This window comes from Ascaphus truei, chromosome 14, assembly GCF_040206685.1.
Source record: "Ascaphus truei isolate aAscTru1 chromosome 14, aAscTru1.hap1, whole genome shotgun sequence".
Lineage (NCBI taxonomy): Eukaryota > Metazoa > Chordata > Amphibia > Anura > Ascaphidae > Ascaphus > Ascaphus truei.
In genome coordinates this window covers 47,143,976-47,169,269 of record NC_134496.1, presented here as the reverse complement: position 1 = coordinate 47,169,269, position 25,294 = coordinate 47,143,976, and the positions used below count along the sequence as shown (strand labels likewise).

The following is a 25,294-nucleotide window of genomic DNA, read 5'->3' as shown; positions in this document are numbered from 1 at the left end:
TCTGTCACCATGGAAAGATGCAATATCTTGGCTATTGTATTATTTAAGGAGCAATGAATAGTTACTCTGTGCAGGGAATAATGTACTTTGATAGATTGTTAAACTCAATGCGGAGTATGTTTCCAGTATTAGAAGTTTCTACAGCAGCACAATGTATTGCTGAGAAATAAACAACCAAATATATGTCATTCATTGTATCCTCTATGTAGAAAATATTAAACTGCAAATAACTATAATTCTAATTTTGCGCTACGTAGTAGAGATGGGCAATTTTTTGTTGACAGATTTAAATCCAGCCCGGATCAGCCAGTTCCTTGGCCCGGGGGTTTCTGTGGATTAGTCCCAAAAAGAATAATCTGAAATAGTGACTTCAAATGTCTCTATTTTTTTTATATATAGGTTTGAAGCAGGGGGGTCTCCGGAGCAGAACCCTATACATTTCAGCTCCGGGGACCCCTTGCTTCCCAAGATACACACCTCCAGAGGGGGTGCCGGAATCTATCTTCAGGTTCAGGTCGCATGGGTAATAGGAATCGGTGACAGGGAGCAAGGGGTCCACAGAGCTGAAATTAACGGGGTTCAGCTCCAGAGACCCCCACGCTTCAATTTTTTTTTTTTAAAGAAGACAAAAAAGGATGTTGGAATCAGTCGGGATTATTAACAATTGGTATGGATTTTTTAATGCAGAATCCATGGGCTGGTTTTGGTGGAGGAGAGGGATTTGGCCTAAACTATCCAACAAATTCCGGGGAAAGGATTCGGACTGTTCAGCCCAACTCTACTGCTTAGCAGACAAGTAAGTTCAGCCGGTCAGGCTGAAGAACCCAACAGTACAGATGTCATTCTGTCATCATGATACAGTATACTGTGTTATTTTGTGACTAGTGGTATCAGCATTAGCATTCCCTAATAATTACAATGAGTTTTATTGGGGGTTTGCTCTTTGAGTCCAGGGTTTGTTAACATGTATCATGATCTACAAATAAAAATCACACGTGTGAGCACATTCACAAGTCTAGGACAGGTCTACAGCCCTGCCTTTCCCCATTATCTCTTAGCATGCAGTGCTTCCACTGCAGCCAGGGATTCTGGGTATTGACATGCAAATGAGCACTCACAGTGTGTCACTCTGTTTCTTGTCCATTTTAACATGGGTAGTAGAATGCACCTGGTCCTCTGGCCTGGCCGAGAAACGAGATTGAAAGCCGGAGTCTTATTTGTGGCCCGTGTGACCCTAGCTGGCAAACCGGAGGGGGGGGGACTCAGTAGGGGGCCGACTGTGAAGAGCTGACCACGGGAAAAGATAGTTAATCCACAACCACGCGTGGCAGAGGCATTGAAGTCAGTAAGTCTTAATAATCTGTACAGTGAGTATACAACATTTCTGACTTCAGACGGAGATCTGTTGTGAGCAGGTGTGGATCTTTCATATGGCAGTGTTTTCCAATGTGTGAGACTCGCTCCAAACAAGTGAGTCTTGACAGGACAGACAGTGGCCTTCCCCCTCCCCTGATTCTCCCTCTTTCATGGATGTGCGTTCCACTAAACCTTGAAAAACAAATCAATGAGCACACATGTAAACCTACATATTGTCAAAGATTTTGTTGTTAGTGTAGATTATTTTCAAATTGAAAATTTTATTCATAAAAAGTTCAAGGACAATGAACACGCTAAATGTGTCAACTAAGTTTTATCGTACAAACAAATCCTTGTGTGTGTGTGAAATGTGTATATATATATATATATATATATATATATATATATATATATATATATACAGTTTGGGAAGTTTGTAGCCGGCACTCCTGTAATAATGGTATAAAGGCCTGGTGCTAGTCTCATAAGAAAATAGAGCATAAGTTACCAGGAATCAAGATGGCAAGAAGGAGACAGCACTCAGTAAGTAATCAAGTAAAAGATATATTTGATATATGACACACAGAACCGACGTTTCGATCCACACAGGGATCTTCCACAGGGGGGGTGCAATGAAACAGTGACAGTGAGTAACTTACTCACCCAACATCAGTTGAGGTGATCAGTACAGGTAATTAGCAGCCATTTTGAAAAAGTTCTGTCGGGTATTGCTGTATCATGTGGACATGAGTCCTTCTCCATTTTGAATTGGTATGAGCAACATCAGCGGGCTCAGCAAAGCGTCATTGGTAACCATGGTGACCAGTGTACACATGCGCGCTATGGCAAATAGACAATGTTGTGACAGAGGTAATCTGAACTAAAATCACTAAAGTCTTGTCAGACCAGATACATGAGGGTAAGGAGTGACAAAGACAGTCGGGTGATGAGGGTATAGAAGTCCATGGAAGAAGCAGAGAATGCCATGGAGCCGACTCTATTGAGTGTAAAGTATAGTACTGTAGACTAGTGTACTGTATAAGAAGCAGAAATCCATTTTAGCTGATCAGGATGCTAATCAATGCAACACGAATCAATGGATGACAGGTACCCAAGTTCAACACAACCAATGGTTAGATGGTAATGTTTTTAACAAAATACATATATATATATGTATTTTGATAAAAATATTAACATCTAACCATTGGTGGTGTCGAACTTGGGTACCTGTCATCCATTGATTTGTGTTGCATTGATTAGCATCCTGATCAGCTATAATGGATTTCTGCTTCTTATACACTAGTCTACAGTACTATACTTTACACTGAATAGAGTCGGCTCCATGGCATTCTCTGCTTATATATATATATATATATATATATATATATATATATATATATATACATACATTTCACACACACAAGGATTTGTTTGTATGATAAAACTTAGTTGACACATTTATCGTGTTCACTGTCCTTGAACTTTTTATGAATAATATTTTCATTTTGAAAATAATCTACACTGACAACAAAACCTCTGACAATGTGTAGGTTTACATGTGTGCTCATTGATTTGTTTTTCATGGTTTAGTGGAACGCACATCCATGAAAGAGGGAGAATCAGGGGAGGGGGAAGGCCACTGTCTGTCCGGTCAAAACTAACTTGTTTGGAGCGAGTCTCAAACATTGGAAAACACTGTCGTATGAAAGATCCACAGCTCCTCACAACAGATCTCCGTCTGAAGTCAGAAATGTTGTATACTCACTGTACAGATGCAGTAAGCCTTACCGACTTCAATGCCTCTGCCACGCGTGGTTGTGGATTAACTATCTTTTCCCGTGGTCAGCTCTTCACAGTCAGCCCCCTACTGAGTCCCCCCTGGTTTGCCAGCTAGGGTCGCACAGGCCACAAATAAGACTCCGGCTTTCAATCTCATTTCTCGGCCAGGCCAGAGGACCAGGTGCATTCTACTACCCATGTTAAAATGGACAAGAAACAACGAGTGACACACTGTGAGTGCTCATTTGCATGTCATTACCCAGCATCCCTGGCTGCAGTGAAAGCACTGTATGCTAAGAGATAATGGGGAAAGGCAGGGTTGCAGACCTATCTGAGACATGTGAATGTGCTCACACGTGTGATTTGGATTTTTAGATCATGATACATGTTAACAAACCCTGGACTCATGAACCCCCAATAAAACTCATTGTAATTATTAGGGAATGGTAATGTGTGTGTGTGTGTGTGTGTATATATATGAAAAAAAGGGACAGACGCTCCTATTTGTAAAAAGTTGAAATTTATTGACTCATGCTTCGATCCACTTTCTCAAGAGCAAATAAACAAGCGACAAGTAAACCCAGATATACCCTACACCAGCGGTACGCAAACCGGAGGGAGCACCCCCAGGGGGGGAGGGAGATTTGTCTGGGGGGGGGGGCGCAGGTGGTTGCAGAGGTCCCATGCTCCTCCCAAGTCATTTAAATTAATGTCTGGGGATCGCGTGAGGCCTCTGCAACACTAAAACTTTCCGAGATTTTGACGCGTCTCATGTACATGACGTCAACAGCGTCAAATGACGCCGCGTGTCATGACCTCACATCACGTGACCCCGGGGCATCATTTAACGCGTCTGGCAGGTAGGACAGATGGCGCGAGACCGGGCGAGGCCAGGGAGGGGGGGCGCAGCTTAAAATGTTTGCGCTCCCCTGCTCTACACCACACCGAGTGTGGAAAAAATTGGAGACAAAAATCTAAGTGACAACCCCGAGTGATGTCACAGGAGTGACAGAGCAGCGAGGAGGAGCCTAAGGGGCAAAGGGTTAAGGCAGCAGTGGGATTCAGCCGGTTCGTGCGAACCTGTACCTAAATTTTCCTCAGTTCGCAGAACCGGTGCGAAAAGGGAGAGAGCAGAGCTTCTGCTAAAAAGCTGGGCAGCTTGCTCCATCCTGATTGGCTGCATTACACAGCAGCAGCAAATCAGAAGGAGGTGGCAGGAGCCTGGGGTGGGGCCGAAGAGCAGAGAAAAAGCGTGCAGCAGAGAGAGGTGAGGCTATGTCCTGCGTGTGTTTCCTGCCTCTGTCTCCTGCCTGTGTCTGTGTGCTGTGTGTCTCCTGCTTGTTTGTGTGCTGTGTGTCTCCTGTCTGTGTCCTGTTTGCACTGGTTGCAGGCTGCACTTATTTGCAGTGGTTCCCCATGGACTAGAGGCTAACCCCCCACCCCCACCCCCGGTCTCTCTGCTCCCTCCCCCTATCTCTCACCCCTGTGAGATGTGAGGGGGGTCAGGGAGAGATGTGAGAAGGGGCTGGGGAGATGTGAGGGGGGCTGGGGGAGATGTGAGGGGGGCTGGGGGAGATGTGAGGGGGGCTGGAAGAGATGTGAAGTGGGGCTGTGGGAGATGTGAGGGGGCTGGGGGAGATGTGAGGGGGGCTGGGGGAGATGTGAGGGGGGCTGTGGGAGATGTGAGGGTGGTCTGGGGGAGATATGAGGGGGGGCTGGGGGAGATGTGAGGGGGGCTGGGGGAGATGTGAGGGGGGCTGGAAGAGATGTGAAGTGGGGCTGTGGGAGATGTGAGGGGGCTGGGGGAGATGTGAGGGGGCTATTTGAGATGTGGGGGGGAGTGGGAGAGATGTGTCTGGGGGAGATGTGAGGGGGCTGGGGGAGCTGTGAGGGGGGCTGGAAGAGATGTGAGGGGGGGCTGGAAGAGATGTGAGGGGGGGCTGGAAGAGATGTGAGGGGGCTATGTGAGATGTGGGGGGGGGCTGGAAGAGATGTGAGGGGGGGCTGGAGGAGATGTGAGGGGGGCTGGAAGAGATGTGGGGGGGGCTGGGAAAGATGTGAGGGGGGCTGAGAGAGATGTGAGGGTGGTCTGGGGGAGGTATGAGGGGGGGCTGGGGGAGATGTGAGAGGGACTGGGGGAGATGTGAGGGGGGCTGAGAGAGATGTGAGGGTGGTCTGGGGGAGATATGAGGGGGGGCTGGGGGAGATGTGAGGGGGGCTGGGGGAGATGTGAGGGGCTGGGGGAGATGTGAGGGGGGCTGTGTTCTGTGTGTGTCCTGCCTGTGTTTGTGTCCTGTGCAGTTTGCCTGCTTGTGTAGTTTGCATGTGTCCATTTGTAATTGCACAGGTTGCACTTATTTGCACTGGTTCCCCCTTGTCTCTCAACCCCCCCCTGGTGTTTCTTCCCCCCTGGTCTCTCTCTCCCTCCCTGGTCTCTCTCTTTCTCTCCCCTCCCCCTGTCTCCCCTGTCTCTCTCTCTTTCTCTCTCCCCTGTCTCTCTCTCCCCCGTCTCTCTCTCCCCCGTCTCTCTCTCTCCCCCTGTTTCTCTTTCTCCCCATCTCTTTTTCTCCCCCCATCTCTCTTTCTCCCCCCATCTCTCTCTCTCCCCCCATCGCTCTCTCCCCCGTCTCTCTCTCCCCCATCTCTCTCTCTCCCCCGTCTCTCTCTCCCCTGTCTCTCTCTCCCCGTCTCTCTTTCTCCCTGTCTCTCTCTCTCTCCCCGTCTCTCTCTCTCCCCTTTCCTCTCTTTCTCCCTTTCTCTCTCTCTCTCCCTTTCTCTCTCTCTCTCTTTCCCCCGTCTCTCTCTTTCCCTGTCTCTCTTTCTCCCCGTCTCCCTCTTTCTCCCCGTCTCTCTCTCTCCCCGTCTCTCTCTCTCTCCCGTCTCTATCTCACTCCCCGTCTCTCTCTCGCTCCCCGTCTCTCTCTCTCTCTCTCTCCCCCCCGTCTCTCTCCCGTCTCTCTCTCTCTCCCTGTGTCTCTCTCTTCCCGTGTCTCTCTCTCCCTGTGTCTCTCTCTCCCCGTCTCTCTCTCTCTCCCCGTCTCTCTCTCTCCCCGTCTCTCTCTCTCCCCTTTCTCTCTCTCTCCCCTTTTCTCTCTTTCTCCCTTTCTCCCTTTCTCTCTCTCTCTCTCTCTCTCTCTCCCCGTCTCTCTCTCTCGCTCCCCGTCTCTCTCTCTCCCCGTCTCTCTCTCTGCTCCCCGTCTCTCTCTCGCTCCCCCATCTCTCTCTCCCCTTCTCTTCCACCCCCCCCACATCTCTCTCTCCCCCCACATATCTCTTCCCCCCATGAGAGAGAACCTGTTGCTAATAATTTTGAATCCCACCACTGGGTTAAGGGGAGGGAATCCTAAGACAGGTAAGCTCTGTTATTACTTGTAGACCACAGAAGGTGGTGAACACATCAGAAATACTTAATAAGGGAACAATGTGTCAAAAAATACATCAACTAGTGCAGTGATAATTATCAACACTACAACCACAGAGGATCAAAAGTGCAACTATAACGTAAACATAAGCGCTAGATATGTGTCTGCAGGGTACCACAAACCAGGGCAGGGGGATCAGAACCATGGCAGGGGGGGGGGGGGAGGCAGAGGAGCATCAATAGTAGCAGAGCAACCACTGGTCATAAACAAAGTCTAAATATGCAGCCCATATTAGCTGGTAATAAGTCTGTCCTTCTTGTTATAGAAGTATGCAGCTCCCCAATCTGCTGCAGCCAGTCTCCTCCAACAGCTGATTCACAAGCCAGGGGGAGCCAGTGTATCCTGCTGGTTCAGTCAGGGCAGGGAGATGAAACCCGTAGGGATTCACATCAGCGGAACAGAACACAATGCACGTCCAGTGTACAGTCTTAGGGCCTCATGCAGTAAGCGACGATTATGTGAAATCGGCAAGCTTATCGATTAGTCATGTTATTGGCGTTTTTCCCTCTCCGTATGCAGTAAGTGCCGAATACATTCAAAATCAACCCGAAAACAAATCCGCCCACTCTCACGATGATGAGCCGATCACACACAGGTGTATCGGCGTGCGTGGCGGGGTGCTGTTAGGTTGCACAATCACAAATCTTGCTGAATCAGGCGAAACAAGCATGTTTTTGATTGCGCGCCATATTTAAAGGCAACGTGTACTGCTAATCATTCTCTGTGTTGTTGGGAGTGAGAGAGAGAGAGAGACGCACAGAGCTGGACGATTGAACATTTGCATATTGACTGAGAGACTTGTTGTGTATTGGGTGAGCTTTGTCCTTTGTTGTTTTGTTTACATCTTTGTCTTGTTTTATATGTGGAAGTGGGTCGTGTGATTGCCTGTACATTTCTTGTCTGTTTTTTGTGAGTGCTGGAAGTATGCCCGCAAAGCGTGGGAAGAGTGATGCTGGTGGGAGTGGGAGTGCTACTCGTGCGAGTACGCGTCGGAGTGAACGTTCTGTTCAGGGGAGTGATGTTGCTGGTGCACCGAGTGGTGTTGCTGGGAGTGGGAGTGCTGTTGTTGGGAGTGGGAGTGCTGGTGCTGCGAGTGGTGTTGCTGGGAGTGGGAGTGCTGTTGTTGGGAGTGGGAGTGCTGTTGCTGTGAGTGGGAGTGCTGGTGCTGGGAGTGGGAGTGCTGTTGCTGTGAGTGGGAGTGCTGGTGCTGGGAGTGCTGGTGCTAGGAGTGTGAGTGCTGGTGCTAGGAGTGTGAGTGCTGGTGCTAGGAGTGGGAGTGCTGGTGCTGGGAGTGCTGCTGGTGGCGCAGTTGCTGATGGGGTGTCTGGTGGTGGCGTGCTTGCTGGTGGCCAGCTTTTGGAGGCTCTTCCATTGGAAGAAGGAGAGTCCAGTCAGCACCAGCCAAGCTCTGACCCTAAACCTGCTCGGAAAAAACGTGTGGAGAAGCCACGTAATCCTCGCTTCAATGACCAGGAAAATAGGGCTCTTGTCACTGGCATTCTGGAGCACTATGACAGTATATATGGACATTTAGTAGGTAAGTGTAACTTTACATTTATTATTCAAATACATGTGATCCTAGGTCATCTGAGTTTTGTTCATATGCAAATATGGGTACACAATATCTTTCTATGTTCATTAGTGTGGAAACACAGCTTTTTATCATGCCTTACAAGGACAAATAAACACAGGCGGTCAATTTGCCAGAACTGCATACAATATGAATGCAACCTTGCTTACATGTATAGGTTTAGTAGTGAATGCTCATGTGCTGCACATATTACACATAAAACAGCATGTTTGCTATCACTTGGAACAGCTAGCAGTGTAGGAAACTGGTGCTTATATTATTATTCATTTACCTCATATCTTTTATATGTTTTTCAAGGGCGGACAAGTGCAGCAAGCAAAAAAGAAATGTGGGACACAATAGTCATTGGTGTCAATGCCTGTGGGAATCGTGTCAGGGACAAGTATCATTGTCGGAAAAGATTTGATGATATTAGGTCCAAATTGAAAAAGAAAATACAAGACCAACGCGTGCATGCTACTGGCACTGGAGGTGGGCCCACACCACAACGTCTCATATTGACTCCATTGGAGGAGCTGCTTCGGCCAAAATTACTTACCGTCGTCGTGGAAGGCTTGGCTGGTGACCGTGACATTGGAATTTATCCGTCACAATTTCCAGCAGGTGATAAATATTACTGTACTAGGCGTGTCGTTGCTTACAGTTATTTTGCATAGTTACACTGCTTTTTATACTGTCTTCACAATATAAGCATACCTGCATCTATATATGTATATGTCTGATTCTGTATATATATATCTCAAAATAGACATATATGTAGTAGTCCTACTAAAAGCAGTAACTAATATAGCACGTGCCATTGCGTGCTCATTTACATGTGAATTCCCAAAATGCATAGCTGCAGTGGAAGCAATTGATGGTGGGCGAAGATGGGGAACAACAGGGTAGTACACGTGTAACACATGTTCATGAGAAATTATTAGTAGCTACAGGTACAGAACAGAAATATGTATCATATTATTGTGTATTTTATTGATTTTACTCCGACAAACATGACATTACTGCCTATTTTAAGCATGCATCAAAGAAATTGCATGTAACGGCCTACAAACATCACTGGCACTAACACATCTATAGTTGCTTAAGAAAAGGTCCATTTTTGCTTTATGTCATATACAGACAGCATAATGAGGCACACGTATCATATGTTATGTCATTGTTTTCATAACTTAAACACTGCAGATGACTACTTAGCTCATCTACCATTGTGTTAAAGCAGCTGCAATTAATATCTCATCACAGCATACACTTCAACAGAGGGGGTGGGGTTCAGCACACACACTAATTACAGCCTCATTTCACGGTCAACTTAGTTCACACCATTTGCACCTGTTTCAAGTCATTGAAAGGTGTGGCTGATTAGGCTTTTTGGGGAAGGGAATACCTTTCTTACAACCTGAATAGCACAACTGAAGTTAATCACACTCATTGGAAAGCTTAACTCTAGCTACTAAATGCCCCAACAACTCATTACTTATCAAAGCGTACGTCACACATTAGTTCACTCATATCTATAGTTGAACTACTATGAAAGACACATTATCACACACTGCATGTGTTGTCTTGTTGAGTCACAGCCACATTCAGGTGTGCCACATCTTCGATTAATGTACCACACATATCCTCTACCAAAAATAACACTTTTTGCAATATGACCACCTTCATGATAACCATTGTGAATGGTCATCTCATGATAGTTATGTACATTATGATACTGATATCACTACACAACATATGATTTTTATGTACTCATTTAATCTATTTATCCTCACGCATTACTGCAGAAACATAGTATGTTGTATGTTAGGGAACTCAAAACTTCTAAGTACACAGGCATGTACATTGTTATTACAACTATTTATGTTCACTTTCACACACACATTTTCGGTTAAGGAACTGATGTTGTTAGTTAATCATAAATACAGAACATACAATAAGTGTTTGTTCAATATTTACACATGTAAATGTAAAACTTATGTTATTGTTATATATAGTTGCCCCTGGAGGACATGTGTCACCTGAGATGGAACAAGTGTCTTCACCTGGGTCAGCCAGCTCAACACTACTAGAAGGTGAGTGTATCATTTGCTGGCCATATAATATGTGCTCTTCTATATGTTATGTTGTCATGTGCATTATTTGTTTTGCACATCTTCTTTAAATAGGATTACTTAGTGTCAGTGAAAATTAAGTGTAAGGCAACATGTATTGTGTTAGTGATGTTAATTATCATGTAGGACTTCTGAGTTTAGAGCAACTTTTCATTCATTCATATTTCATACTGAGTCCAAACATTATTCGTAAGTCAAGGTAGTTTTTAATGAGGTTATAAAACGTATGCTAACATGTTAGGTGTTACTTAGGACACAGTACAATTACATAGTAACACAGCATACATTAACATGCCATTTAATAATGTGTACATTTCTTTTTAGAACATCATGGTGATGAGGATGATGAGTATGATGAGGATGACGCCACAGAAGAGACTGAAATACAATCATGTGACCATGAAGAGGTGCCAATAGAAACTGTTGTACCGCCAAATCGTCCATCAACTTCCACATACGATGCAATTGTAGCTTCAGAGGGAAAAATAGTGGACGCAGAAAATCGTCGCCATTCAGACATGATGACAGTGCTGGAAAGGATGATTGGACTGCAGGAAGAAACAGTATCACAATTGGCACATCTCCACAGAGTCTTCATTGAAGTGCCTAAACAGTTGCAAAAAATCAACACCTCATTCGAAGCATTAGTTGTTCAGCAAACACAAGCTAATTACTGGAGAATGACTAATGTACCACAATTCAACACCTCCCAGCCAGGATCTGTTCATGCAGGTCAGTTTTCACCACATTCATCTGAGATTCATTCACCAGGCCCAAATGTTACCGGTCAAGTAGCAGACATTGCTGTGCAGGTTCCTGACGACATACTACCACTGCCATCTGTACAAAATCAGCAGCTGACACCTACAAAGGAGCCCACAAAAACAAAATACAAGCAGTTACTACTGACCAGTTTTTGGTCAAAAACAACAAAAGACACACATGAAACAGACCAACCATCACTTGTGCAGTGTCTACCAACTTGCTCACATGTGTCACTGGGCACAAGCCCTGTCCGTGAACAGTCACTACCCAAAAGCCCTGTAGGTGAGTCGCTGCCCAAAAGCCCTGTAGGTGAATCACTGCCCACAAGCCCTGTAGGTGAGTCACTGGCCACAAGCCCTGTAGGTGAGTCACTGGCCACAAGCCCTGTAGGTGAATCACTGCCCACAAGCCCTGTAGGTGAACAGTCACTGGCCACAAGCCCTGCCCGTGAAGTGCCAGAGGCCACTCAAAGTGGCTCTGTTGTGCCTAAAGTTGGTGGCAAAAGAAAAAGGAAAATTCAAGAGACAACAAGCAGGCCTGTTACTCGCTCACAAAAGGAACAAAAAAAATAAATGTTATAATTCAGAAAATATGTGTTTGGCCTTGTTTTGTTGACTTCAGATTATCTAATTACTATTGTATGTATGCTGAAGACTGTGTTGTTTCCAAACTTTCAACTATGTTCTTGTACACGTGAAGGTTTGGAAATGTTAACACTCATAATTAATTGTGTTATAAATATTTATGTTGTAATCGTCTGTTCAGTAATGGTCCACCAGGAGCCAGTTGCTAAGTTTAGAGAAGCTGCCATTGACTTTGCAGCAAAACATTGCATTTGGGTGTGTTAATTGATGTAAGAATTGCATATGCATATTAGTCACATGCAATTATTAAAACACCTAAGTAAGTGCAAACATCTTTCTTGTACGTGTACAGCAGGATTATGTGTAAATTATTACTTACCTTTGCCTTGCTTGGCCATTGTAATTTTGTCCTTTAATCAGTTGTGTGTTCGTTTCTATAACATCTCAGAATGTATAATAATATATATACACACACACACACACACACTGAGTGTGAGTGTGAGTGTGAGTGTGTGTATATATATATATATATGTATATATGTGTATATATATATATGTATATATGTGTATATATATATATGTATATATGTGTATATATATATGTGTATATATATATATATATATATGTATATATGTGTGTGTATATATATATATATATATATATATATATATATATATATATATATATATATATATATATATATATATATATATATATATATATATATATATATATATATATATATATATATAGTACTATATAAACTGGTATACACAAACTAATACACTTCATGCTTCCTTGTGAAAGCACACTATTTTAATAATACAGGCCTAATGTTTGAGAAATATCCTAAGTATGAGACTCTAACAGTATTGTGCTTAAACAAATGTTTATTACTTAATTCAATCATGTTTCTCACCATTTAAATAGGTTTCATACAAGGTATACTTAATGCCATCAATGTTGTGTGTACTCCTGCAATATAAAAAAAAAAAAAATATTATATATAAATATATATATATTTTTATAAGAGATATATTTATATATATATATATATATATATATATATATATATATATACACACGTATTTAAACTCATGCAGACAGGGAGTTAACCAGACTTTCACATACACACAGAAATGTAAGCGGGGAAAAAACATTTCTTTTTGCAGGTGTGTTTTTACTGATATGCCTGGCTAAGAAATATTTTCACACACTGGCCTTTGTTAGTTTTCAAAAAAACACTATGTGAACGCATTCACAGTCTAGGGATGTTTTTCACAAACGAGATAAAAGAAGGAGAAATGTTTCTCCCACAGTCCCATATCACGAACCACAACTGTTAACCCAATTAGACAACCAAATCCAATTGGCGTTTGAAATAAGGAGTCAAAGTAGTTACTTTTGTTGACCTTGACAAGGAAAAACAGGAGTTTGTTAGCCATTCAGCACATTCATTTTGATGAGCAAATAACACAGACCTGCACACAGCTTTTGTGCTACTCAGACATGGCTGATGAATTCGTTAACAATATTAATCCCCTTTTAGGGTATAAGTACATGATCTGTGAAGCCATCTTGAACAGTCGCGGACAGAAAGCAAGCACACGCCAAATCGATGATTTCATTCGAGCAAAATATCCTTATTACCAAGACCGTAAGCATGCACGGAATTTTAATTCCTCAATAAGATTCACTTTATCAAGTAATGACTTTTTTGAACGTGACCAGGATAAGCTACAACACACCTATGGTTTCTGGAAGATTGCCCCGGAAAAACAATTTATCCTGAAAGACGGCACTTATATTGTCGTGAAAGGCATATTTATTCCTAATGGCAATAGCAATGTATCCGCTACTACTGATCCGTTTGAATCGATACGTGCTGCAATATCTGCAGCCTCCATTCCTGAAACCCACATTGTACAAGAACAAAAGTACTATGATTATGTACCAAGCCTTTCAGCTGAAATTGCATTGGAATGGGAACCGGAAGAAATGAACCTACCTCCCGACCAATTATTTGAAGAAAGCAGTGGCGATTCCTATGAGCGCATCCTGGAGGAGATATGTGCCATACTGGATTCAGCGGTTGGGTTAAGCGTGGATGAAAATGGCTTGCATTTCTGGAGCGACCAGTTGCAGCCAGGCGAAGAGTTAATTCTAGAAGAATGGTAAATATAACAATCGTTATGCGTTGACTCTGCGTTTAAATTTTTTTTTTTTTTGTAACCACCATTTTCACTTTCAATGCGTGGATACAGCGTAACATTGCAGACTGCATAACATGTAGCGATCACAAACAAATTGTTTCCTAATACAATATAGTAGGACCTGAAAGAGTAGTACACATTGCTGACGGAATAAATATACGTACTTTCCTATCCCTTTAAACATATTAGCAACATTTTACCATTACTCTAACACATACCTGTTTTGTTATCATGCAACATCTACAACATTGAAAACCGGGTCCACCACGTATGACGTGGGACCCTTGTCATGGGCCAAGGCGTCCTTAAAAAGGATTACTGATGTAAGCCCCGCCCCCAAGCGACGTGCGCGCCTCAAAGCCTATTGGCTGTCATGTTTTGTTATAGTAACGGTAACTGCAGTGTGTGATGCGTGCGGCTCAGTGTTTGTAGGCGTACCCTGGGCGTTAGCCGAATGTTAATTGAGTGGGAGGAGTGTTAGCGTGCGTTTCACGCTGGCTTAACATGACGTCACACGTATTGCATTTGCGCATTGTGTTATCGGCCGTGCTTTCTGTTCAAACACGTCTGTTTAAAAAGAATACAGATGTACTCGTTTAGAACGAATGTAGTTTCGTCTTCATTGTATTTGAAATAAAGATGTTATGTTTACTGGTATTTTCAACATGTATTGAACGCACAACGTACGCTTTGTTTTGCGCATGCGCTAACAGTTAGTGGAGCCAAGCGTGAAGTGCGTGCGCACACCTTTCAGTATACAGGCAACGTTCACTTCTTATACATAGTTATGCCTGCTACAAATTTAAAGAAACATTACATACTGATGAACAGTTTTACTTCTAACATATAAGTGAGTGACGTGTGTATCTACACAATCATATAGAGCTGCGTAACGCGTTGTCACGGATGCATATCTAGTAAGGTGCCATCTTTGACCATCATGTGTTTGCTGTATTTCAGAGATGTCGGGGAAGATACAATCGGATCAATGTATGATTTCAGAAGAGTCTACCTTTATATGAGATGATTGTGAGGAGGAGCCACCGACTACTATACTACATATGGAACTAATTTTATATTGCTTGCAGCGCTTATTAACAAACAATTAAAAATGTGATACCCTTATGCCTATATTGCATAAGCACTTAATTAACATAATGATGTTGCAAAAGAGTGCCTCATGAATTTTTATTGAGTGTTCTTTAATGACTACTAACATTTTATGACATGCTGTGTTTTATATATAACAACCATTCCCACTCTGCTAACACATTTGTGTATTCTAATATGTAATGGAACGTATGACTGTCGAAACTATGTAACAATAATAATAATAATATGAGCATGTTCATGTATAGGGCTGCTAGTTGTACGCAGCGATTTACAGACACATGTTTCAGCCTGAGGTCCCTGGCCCGTGGAACGTACAAATGTTTTTTTGCCGCATGAGGCACAGGGAGATAAAGTGACTTGGCCAAGGTCACAAGGAGCCCACACCGGGAATTGAACCAGACTCCCCTGCTTCAAACTATCAGTGCCAGTGTGTGTCTTTACTCAGTGAGCCACTCCTTCTCCCAATGTAAAGGACACTTACAACCAAGTAGCCATTTATTTTTAAAATCTCTTGTTACATGGGTATGTAGATAAAATGGTTTGGGACTGTAGCAAATAATGTTAGTGGCCAGATGTTATGGTCCCCTCCAATGCATGATGTTCTGAATATGACATCACCATCATGTTATGAAGTACGTTTCTGTGTATATTTCATTAACCTAACTAACTATAGTTTACTGTGTTTATTAATCGTTTAGAAATACATAGTATAGTCAATATGATGATATAAGCTACCATAATAAAGCTGGTGTTATCATTTGTCGGTGTTATACATGGATCCTACACCAATTGATAGAGACACAAACAGTTGTCTTAAAAAGTGTGTCTATGCTAGTGATGAATGTGCTCCCGTAAGTAAACAAATAAGTACAGTTATCCCCTTTTCTCCAACCACCTCTATATTACATTAATGGAAATTATAAGGAAACATACATAAAATGTGATGAAATGTGAGTAATCATTTTGTAATACAATGCACATGAAAGCTCAAGAGTAGCTAAATGCATATACATGATACAGAAAGTACATATATGTAACATTTGTGTTTAAACCAATATGTTGGGTTTTTAGTTCCAATAATTATAGGAAGATTGAGGTAGGCACATCTTATGAGAGATGTCAGCAAATATACATACCATGATCAGTCATACTGGAGATATACCTATAATGCAAAGGAACAATATATAAATTGCAAACATTGACATGCCATCTTCAGTACCGTAAACAACACAGCAAAGTGTGTATTTGGTGTTAAATGTACAACACCATGTATATTTCATGACATTCAAAATGTAAATCAGCCTGGTGTACACATCATATGGATGTACATGTTACACTGCACCAATAACATTGTATGTAAGCATACTAGAAGCATGAATGATTATGGGCATAATATGTGTTTTGTCTTAGCATAAGGAATAACACAATGCTACAATATTATTGCTTTGTTACCCAAGTTGTATTCACATACACACAACTAAAGTACAATTGAAGAGGGATTATATAACCTGTGCAACAATAACATACCGGTGCCACATCCCTTTGTGCACACAGCAGAGAAAAGAAAGGTGTGCAACCCATATTCATCTGTGTCCTAACAGAAGGTTATATAAAGAAACATTATTGTTAATATAACATAATTAAACTATAAAAGTAGTACTAGGAACATATGAGTTTGTACTTACAAGAAAAAAATGAATTGATGAGATTCTGTCGTGTCTGGCCACCACTGGCTGTTTGTTCATTTTCAGCAGCTACATGGGTGGGATGCTCGTCTACCAAAGCCTCAGCTAGGTCTGACTGTACATTGTGCCTGAGTGCAACATTGTGCAAAATGCAACAGGCAAGGATAATATCAGACACTTTTTGAGGCTTGTATAGAAGAGCCCCACCAGTTCTGTCCAGACACCTAAACCTGGTCTTGAGTAGGCCAAATGTCCTCTCTATAACAGATCTTGTAGATATATGGGCTGCATTGTACCTGTCCTCTGCTTCAGTTTGAGGGTTTAGCACCGGAGTCAAGAGCCACGGCCTAATTCCGTATCCTGAGTCACCTATAATGAATGGAGCACACATAAGCTGACATTAGTGATCAAATTGTACAATGCCAACATTCCTAAATCAACATGTGTTTTGTGTTAGAACATGTAAATATGTACTCACCCAGCAGCCAACCAGGTTCAAAATGTCCCTCTTCGAACGCATGGAAGACTGAAGAGTTCCTCAGGATAGAGGAATCGTGACTGGAACCAGGGAACTTGGGTACCACATGCATTATCCTCATCGTCGCATCACATACCACCTGTACATTGAGTGAATGGTAGTGCTTCCGATTGCGGTACACATGCTCACTCTGACTAGGTGCAATCAAAGCAACATGTGTGCAATCGATTGCACCCAGCACAGATGGTATCCCTGCTATATTATAAAAGCCAGTCCTGACTTCCAGCCACTCTGTCGCCTCTGTAGGAAAATGAATATAATTCCTAGCGCGTCTATTGAGTGCATAGAGAAACTGGGTCAAGGCCCGCGAGAATGTAGATTGCGAGACCCCGCCCACTATGCCCACAGTTGTCTGGTATGACGCGGAAGCAAGATAATGTAATGAGCACAGCATTTTAACAAGCCCAGGGACTGCACGACCTCTGGCTGTGAAAAAATCTAAATCCCCCCTTATCTCCTCATAAAGAGCTAAGATTGCTGCTGAACTCAAACGATAGCGACTTACAATCTCCTCCTCACTCATCCCATCTAACAGGGTTCTCTCCCTGTACAGACGCGGACGAGGCACAAGTTGTCTCCTCTGTCTTCTCCTCTGATCTCCTGTCCCTCTACCTGTCCCTCGGCCTGTCCCTCTCCCTGTCCCTGTCGTATCCGCGTCACTGTCACTGTCCCTCGGTGTGTCCCTACCTTGCCCTATATGATTCTCTTGATCATCAAGCATGTCATAGAAAAGAATGTTCCTGCGTCTCCTAAACATTCGCAACATTTTGAAATGAGTAGCTGTGAATGAGCAGGTAATGTGCGTCCTTTAAATAGGTATGTGATGATGTCAGGTGACATAGTAAAATGCAAGGTGTTACATTACCATAATAAAGTACTTCTGTGGCAAGCTGTGTGCACTTGTTGTTCTAAGTATTTGTTGTGTGTATTCTGCAGGGAATGATGATATTTGGCAATGATGTGACGTGAAGCTTTGTACAAAGATTGCTTGCAAATAAATAGTTGCATGTGCAATGCATGTAACACTTGTGAACGCAAGAGTCAGTCATGTAATGAGACAAAAAGGCTGAGATTGACGTGGGAAAAGTTTTGTGTAACATGTGTAATTATCCATGTTATTGTGACATGTTGGCAACAATGAATAGTCGTGTGCATATGCATGCATTTGTGTAAGGAGGATAGTTGGTATAGAATGAGTTTACAAGGTGTCCCAATGATGAATTACTGTACATGTGTGTATAAGTTAGGTTGAAGTGCTTGTAATGCAACGGTTACAATGTAAACATGCAATGTGATTGAGCGTCCAATAAGTGACGTCATGAAAATAGGGAGGACCCAAACGTAGATGTAAACATGAGAATTTAGATGTACATGAAGGTTTAAAGATGCGTGACACATTACAAGCATTGTGTAATGTAAAGGAACATGAATATACGGTGTATGTGTGACATGTGTGACATCATGTAAATAATTGTCGCTGAGTTCAGTAAAATGTGTGATATGATGTGAGATTCTCCTTTAAGAGTGTAGTATAGTATTTTCCCTTGCCACATCATCACATGATGAGTAATGTGACCCGCAAATGCTGAAAACATGTAAAAGTCGAATGTTATGCAAATAAGACACGTCAGCTGTGACACAATGCAGGGAATGCCCCCACACTGTAATGCAAATCCCCCTTGTATTGTGAGCAATGAAACGTAAACAGTACTATACTGTTATACGTCCCCGCTCCATTGACTTCCATTGATGTACAGAAGATTTTTTTTTTCTAAGTGCCGTTCCGGCAGCCTTAGCGATCGTTCTCCCGTCCAAAATGCCAACTTTAGTTGGCGGGAGAAATCGGCCATAACATCTCAATTTCGTAGTGCCGATCAGCCCCGATAAGCTGTTTTTTTTTGTTGAATCCAGCCGATTTAAAAAAGTGGCGATCAGTGTCGAAAACAGGCTTATCGGCAGGCGACTGGCCATAACCAAATTATCGGCTCCGAAACCTGGCGATATGAAGCACTTATCGGCGCTTACTGAATCTCAAACCCAATTTTGGCTATAACATGGCCATATTTCCCTTATCAACGCTTACTGCATGAGGCCCTTAGTGTCCTATGAAGTGGCAGCAATCTTTATTACCTTATCCAGGCTGGGAGATACGTGGGATGGCAGCTCTGTAAACTGTCAGCTGATTCTTAAGCAGGTACCCTGCTGTTCCTGTAGTTATAATCTTAAAGGAGAAAGGGACTGTCTAAACCACACCAGTGGAAACAACATAGCAGTCCAAAGATAAAACCACAAATATCCAGCACTACTAATTAATTGATTTGCCACTATGTCAGTGTGCAGGGCTACAAAAGCCATAACAACGCCCCGGATATACAGTTAGGTCTGGAAATAATTGGACACTGACACAATTTTCATAATTTTGACTCTGTATGCCCCCACAATGGATTTGAAATGAAACAACCAAGATGCAATAGAAGTGCAGACTTTCAGCTTTAATTCAAAGGGTTGAACAAAAATATCGTCTGAAACGTTTAGGAATTGCAACCATTTTCATAAACAGTCCCCTTATTTCAGGGGCTCAAATGTAATTGGACAAAATAACACAATCATAAATAAAATGTTCATTTTTAATACTTTGTCGAGAAATCTTTGCAGGCAGTGACTGCTTGAAGTCTGAAACGCATGGACATCACCAAACACTGGGTTTCCTCCTTTGTGAAGCTTTGCCAGACCTTTACTGCAGCTGTCTTCAGTTGTTGTTTGTTCGTGGGTCTTTCTGCCTTAAGTTTTGTCTTCAGCAAATGAAATGCATGCTCGATCGGGTTGAGATCAGGTGATTGACTCGGCCATTGCAGAATATTCCACTTCTTTGCCTTAAAAAAAACTCCTGGGTTGTTTTCGCAGTATGTTTTGGGTCATTGTCCATCTGTAAAGTGAAGTGCCGACCCATCAACTTCGCTGAATTTTGCTGAATATGAGCAGAAAATATAGCCCTATACAGTTCATAATTCATCCGGCTGCTTCTGTCTTCTGTCACATCATCAATAAGCACTAGTGACCCAGTGCCATTGTAAGCCATGCATGCCCATGCCAGCACACTGCCTCCACCGTGTTTTACAGATGATGTGGTATGCTTGGATCATGAGCCGTTCCAAGCCTTCTCCATACTTTTTTCTTCCCATCATTCTGGTACAGGTTGATCTTAGTTTCATCTGTCCAAAGGATGCTGTTCCAGAACTGGGCTGGCTTTTTTAGATATTGTTTGACAAAGTCTAATCTTGTCTTTCTATTCTTGAGGCTTATGAATGGTTTGCACCTTGTGGTGAACCCTCTGTATTTGCTCTCGTGAAGTCTTCTCTTTATGGTAGACTTGGATAATGATATGCCTACCTCCTGGAGAGTGCTCTTCACTTGGCTGGATGTTGTGAAGGGGTTTTTCTTTACCATGGAAAGGATCCTACGATCATCCACCACTGTTGTCTTCTGTGGACATCCAGGCCTTTTTGTGTTGCAGAGCTCACCAGTGCGTTCTTTTTTTCTCTCAGAATGTACCAAACTGTTGATTTGGCCACTTCTAATGTTCTTGCTATCTCTCTGATTGATTTTCTTTTTTTTGCAGTCTAAGGGTGCCCTGTTTCACTTGCATTGAGAGCTCCTTTGACCCCATGTTGTGGGTTCACAGCAACAGCTTCCAAATGCGAATGACACACATGGAATCAACTCCAGACCTTTTACCTGCTTAATTGATGATGAAATAACGAAGGAATAGCGCACACCTGTCCATGAAACAGCTTTTGAGTAAATTGTCCAATTACTTTTGGTCCCTTGAAAAAGAGGGGACTACATATTAAAGAGATGTAATTCCTAAACCCTTTCTCCAATTTGGATGTGAATACCCTCAAATTAAAGCTGATAGGCTTACACAATTTTTTTTTAAATCACTCTGGAAGACATTTTTAAGGTATTATAATGTAACAATATTTTTTTTATTTCTATAGCAACCATTTACTGTACATAGTCACATCCGAACCCTGCCCTCTCTCTGATTGAGCCACAGATTGAGCCACCTGTGCTGATGCAGGGATATCCTGAAAACCTGACCTGTTGGTGGCCCCTGAGGATTGGAGTTGACCTCCCCTGATCTAAACAATACAATTGTATTGGTGCATTTCTAATAACAGCTTCTGAAACACAGTATTCCCATTTCCATTGCCGACGTCACCTCAGTGATGTGTATACATAGTTAAAACTCACTCTTTTTTTCTTCAATAGAGTAAAATGGCAGCGAATTCAGCTAATATGAAACACTAGCAATGAAATATACATTGTTCATTACACAATGCATCACATACACCCTCTTTGGGACTATATATATATATATACTGAGCTAAGTTACGGTGAGTAAAAAAAGTGACAAAAACCCTCCACAGCAAAGCAAATATGCAAATGTAAATACAACTGTATGCTCATCTGCATGTCTTAGGCAGGTCTGCAACCCCGCCTTTCACCATTATCACCCAGCACACAGCACTTCCACTGCAGCAAGGGATTCTGGGGAATGGCATGCAAATGAGCACACAATGCCACTTTTTGCTTCAAAAACCATTTTTAACATGGTTCCCTATAGGCTTAAGCTTGCTGCATGGTCACAGCTTTGAGCACAGCCAGCTATATATATATATAGATTTGCAGTATAAACCTTTCTGGAATGTTAGTTTTTTATTTATTTTATATATAAATATATATATATCAGATTATCAGTGGTTAAGTAGTCATTTCAATGAATTGCAACATTTCCCCACATCCATACGCTTCTGTATAGAACAGTATCCATTTTATCAGCATGTATTACTGATTAATGAAACAGTTTGATTTGTGTGCATCTATTTAGAAGCTATTTTCATAGTTAGATTTGCAGTATAAACCTTTCTGGAATGTTAGTTGTTTTTTGAATTAATTATATATATATATATATATATATATATATATATATATATATATATATATAATGTTAGTTTTAATTTTATATATATATATATATATATATATATATATATATATATATAATTCAAAAAACAACTAACATTCCAGAAAGGTTTATACTGCAAATCTAACTATGAAAATAGCTTCTAAATGGATGCACACAAATCAAACTGTTTCATTAATCAGTAATACATGCTGATAAAATGGATACTGTTCTATACAGAAGCGTATGGATGTGGGGAAATGTTGCAATTCATTGAAATGACTACTTAACCACTGATAATCAGTGTAAGAGGTCATGGGGTTTTTATATGACATCTTCTATTTCTGGGGTTTTATTAGATCAAGTATTTGTTTTTCCATGAATACCTGAGCAGAAGTCTCTTCAACTCAATTCTGGTGGATTGTCTGATAGTAATCTTCTGAAGTGTTTTCTGGAGAGGAGGAAATTCAGCCAAGGTATTATGAATTTTTATGGGGACCTCTGATCAGTGATCTCCTTGAAATGAAGACAAAGTTTTGAACAGGATATTCCTTGAGGAGAAACTGCATAAAACATTAGCATGAATGATGAAACCATCATATTGATTTATCGTTGCATGCTCTGGCATGAAATAAAATGTAGGTTATAGCAACTGGCGGAAAAAACTTTCATTAATCAAAGACATATGAGCATGAGTAAGTAGTGAATTTCTATTACTGGCCCATCAATAGTACATTGATAGGGGAGATTATCCTTCGAATTAATACAACAATTTTAAACAACAATCTCAAGATCAAGAAAAACTAAGACAGGTCAGTACTGCACAATGTGACTTTACAGAAACATCCTTAAAATAGCAATACTACATAATTGTATCCTTATTTTCTTCTTATTTATTTATGTAAAGCACATGGCCATATATAATTCTACATTCTTACCTCCGGTAAGCATGCACTTGTTTGGTGCTCCTGTTATGAATATGTAAAAATCCTGATTGTGTGCCTAACGAAATTGCCGCCTTCTAACTTTGTGCTGCAGTCTGAGAAATGCTGCAGCTGATATGTAACAACATATTACTACATGTAACAGATTATTGTTACAGATTTCCGAGTAATAGAGAGCTTGCTGTTTGGAACACAGCAACAGATCTATTTGTGATACTTTGTTGCCAAAGGGCAGAGCTCAAAAAGGTGTGTGTCAGAGCCTGTTTCAAAAGAGGAAGTGGAGATGACTTTCTAAATGTTTGCTGTAGCAACCAAAACATGATCAGTACATAAAAAATAGCATTAAGAGTAAAAAAAATGCAGACAGTATCAGCTACAGTAATACTACAGAACTGATTTATTTTAAAAAAAAACCTATATGCTGTAGGATTTATCACGTTTTGCTGCTTTAATATGAGATACAGATGTTATTGCACACATTAATGCAACGCACTGTGATAATTCTGTCGTGTTATTTAACAGCAGTGCTATTAAAAGCAATGTGTCAGGAGATAACACACGTTAGTTCATGTGTTATTGTGTGTGTTATTTTGTGTTAACAGAGGTATTAAAGTCTGCTGCCTCTGTACAACCCTCACACAACTTTGTTTTCTGGGTTATAGCGACCATCTGAACAATACTAAATTTGTTTAGTGATACTCCTTGTGAGTAATGCACTGGTGACTTCTTTGATTGATTATCTGTGAATACTCTTATCTTTCCAGACAGCTTTATTTCTCTGGGAGATCAAGGTGACATCACAAATTCAAATGGATGGCAGCACTCTACCCCAGTGTTCTTGGTGTGGGTAAAGAAATCACAGTGAAGGAGACATTTTTATAGTGTATGAACCACACAATAATTATTGAAATGAACAATTGCACTTTTAATTTACCGTAGTTGAATGGGAAAAGGTATCAGGAATCTGGATGTTCTGAGGCTATGCACTCCTATGGGAAAAGGAGTATAAACTAATTCTATAAACAATGACACTGCGTTTGAAGCAGGGGGAGTCTGGCTCAATTCCCAGTGTCGGCTCTTTGTGACCTTGGGCAAGTCACTTTATCTCCCTGTGCCTCAGACATCAAAATCATCAATTGTAAACTCATCTGGGCAGGGACTGTGTCTGTAACAATCACATGTGCTGCGTTCCGCGCACTATACTGTAATTGTGACGCGCTGTGAAAAGCACTATATGAAATAAAGAAAAATTAATGATCCATTTGCAAGGTATATTTTACTTGTTCTACATTCTGTTCATGTCATATAGAAACATTTTCTTTTGGTGCGCTGCATAAATGATTTGCACATGTTTATGTGAATTGATTGGCAAACTACACATTGCCAACTCTTTTCTAACATTATCCAAAGACATTAATTGTGCACTTTAACGTTGTTACGTCATATGTAACCTTTCACTAAAGTGTCTAAAACCATAAATAATGACACATTTCTGCTCTGCCAACTCTCAAACCTTTCCACTCTATTATACTTATCTGTTCATTGAACCTTGTAACATGAGGGCTTCAATATATGTATTTTACCCTTTGAAGCTTTGTAGAAATCTGTACTTTTTGTTTTTCTCATCCAAAAATAGAGATGCGTGAAACGGTCCAAAATGCAACATTTTTTTAAATTTACCTTTCCTTTTTCTCTTTCAAATCTAGTATCACATCAAATAAGTGAAGGTGGGTAAAAAAAACGTGACAAAAACCCTCCACGTACAGCATACCACAAATAAAAATACCACGTGTGAGCACATTCACATGTCTCAGACAGGTCTGCAACACCCTGCTATTCACCAATGTTTCCACTGCAGCTAGGGATTCTGGGAAATAACTTGCAAATGAGCACACAGTGTCACCATAATCCCAGAAATGATGATACAAAGTGGAATTGCATATGGACTTAATGCTAATTCTGAGAAGGCTGCACATTTTTTTTGAGGCTGACATATATCGAAATATTGCCAGGTTCACGAACTTGGTCAAACGTTTTTCACCTATTTTCTACTCGAGAAAGCATATACATTTTCTTCATAGAGCACTCAAAGGAAACTAATTGGATAGTTTCCCACATATTGAGCTAAGTACAGTGTCAGACACTTTAGTGCAGGGGTTCTCAATTCCAGTCCTGAATGCCCCCCAACAGGTCAAGTTTTAAGGCTATCCTAGCTTCAGCACAGGT

The 25,294-nt window shown here is 41.5% G+C and overlaps 1 protein-coding gene and 1 long non-coding RNA gene across 4 annotated transcripts in view; both read left to right on the top strand.

Moving 5' to 3' along the window:
• The window catches only part of LOC142465498 (uncharacterized), a 40,580-nt gene extending 15,787 nt beyond the window's left edge, over window positions 1–24,793 (top strand). For all 3 annotated transcript variants that reach the window (XR_012787893.1, XR_012787892.1, XR_012787891.1), the window contains exons 4-5: window positions 22,484–22,600; window positions 23,833–24,793. This is a non-coding gene — a long non-coding RNA (uncharacterized LOC142465498). The remainder of the gene's footprint in view (window positions 1–22,483; window positions 22,601–23,832) is intronic.
• Window positions 8,592–11,681, top strand: LOC142465497 (uncharacterized). The gene is made up of 3 exons (XM_075569453.1): window positions 8,592–8,751; window positions 10,143–10,220; window positions 10,584–11,681. Exons 2-3 carry the CDS (start codon window positions 10,172–10,174, stop codon window positions 11,594–11,596), a joined length of 1,062 nt encoding a protein of 353 aa, XP_075425568.1. The 5' UTR covers window positions 8,592–8,751; window positions 10,143–10,171; the 3' UTR covers window positions 11,597–11,681.
• Window positions 24,794–25,294: the final 501 nt, after the last annotated feature.

Excerpts from the sequence above, each read along its gene's own strand:
- LOC142465497 (XM_075569453.1), top strand. The coding sequence starts at position 10,172 with ATGGAACAAGTGTCTTCACCTGGGTCAGCCAGCTCAACACTACTAGAA. Across the intron at positions 10,221-10,583 it reads CAGCTCAACACTACTAGAAG|AACATCATGGTGATGAGGAT; the intron begins GTGAGTGTATCA and ends ATTTCTTTTTAG.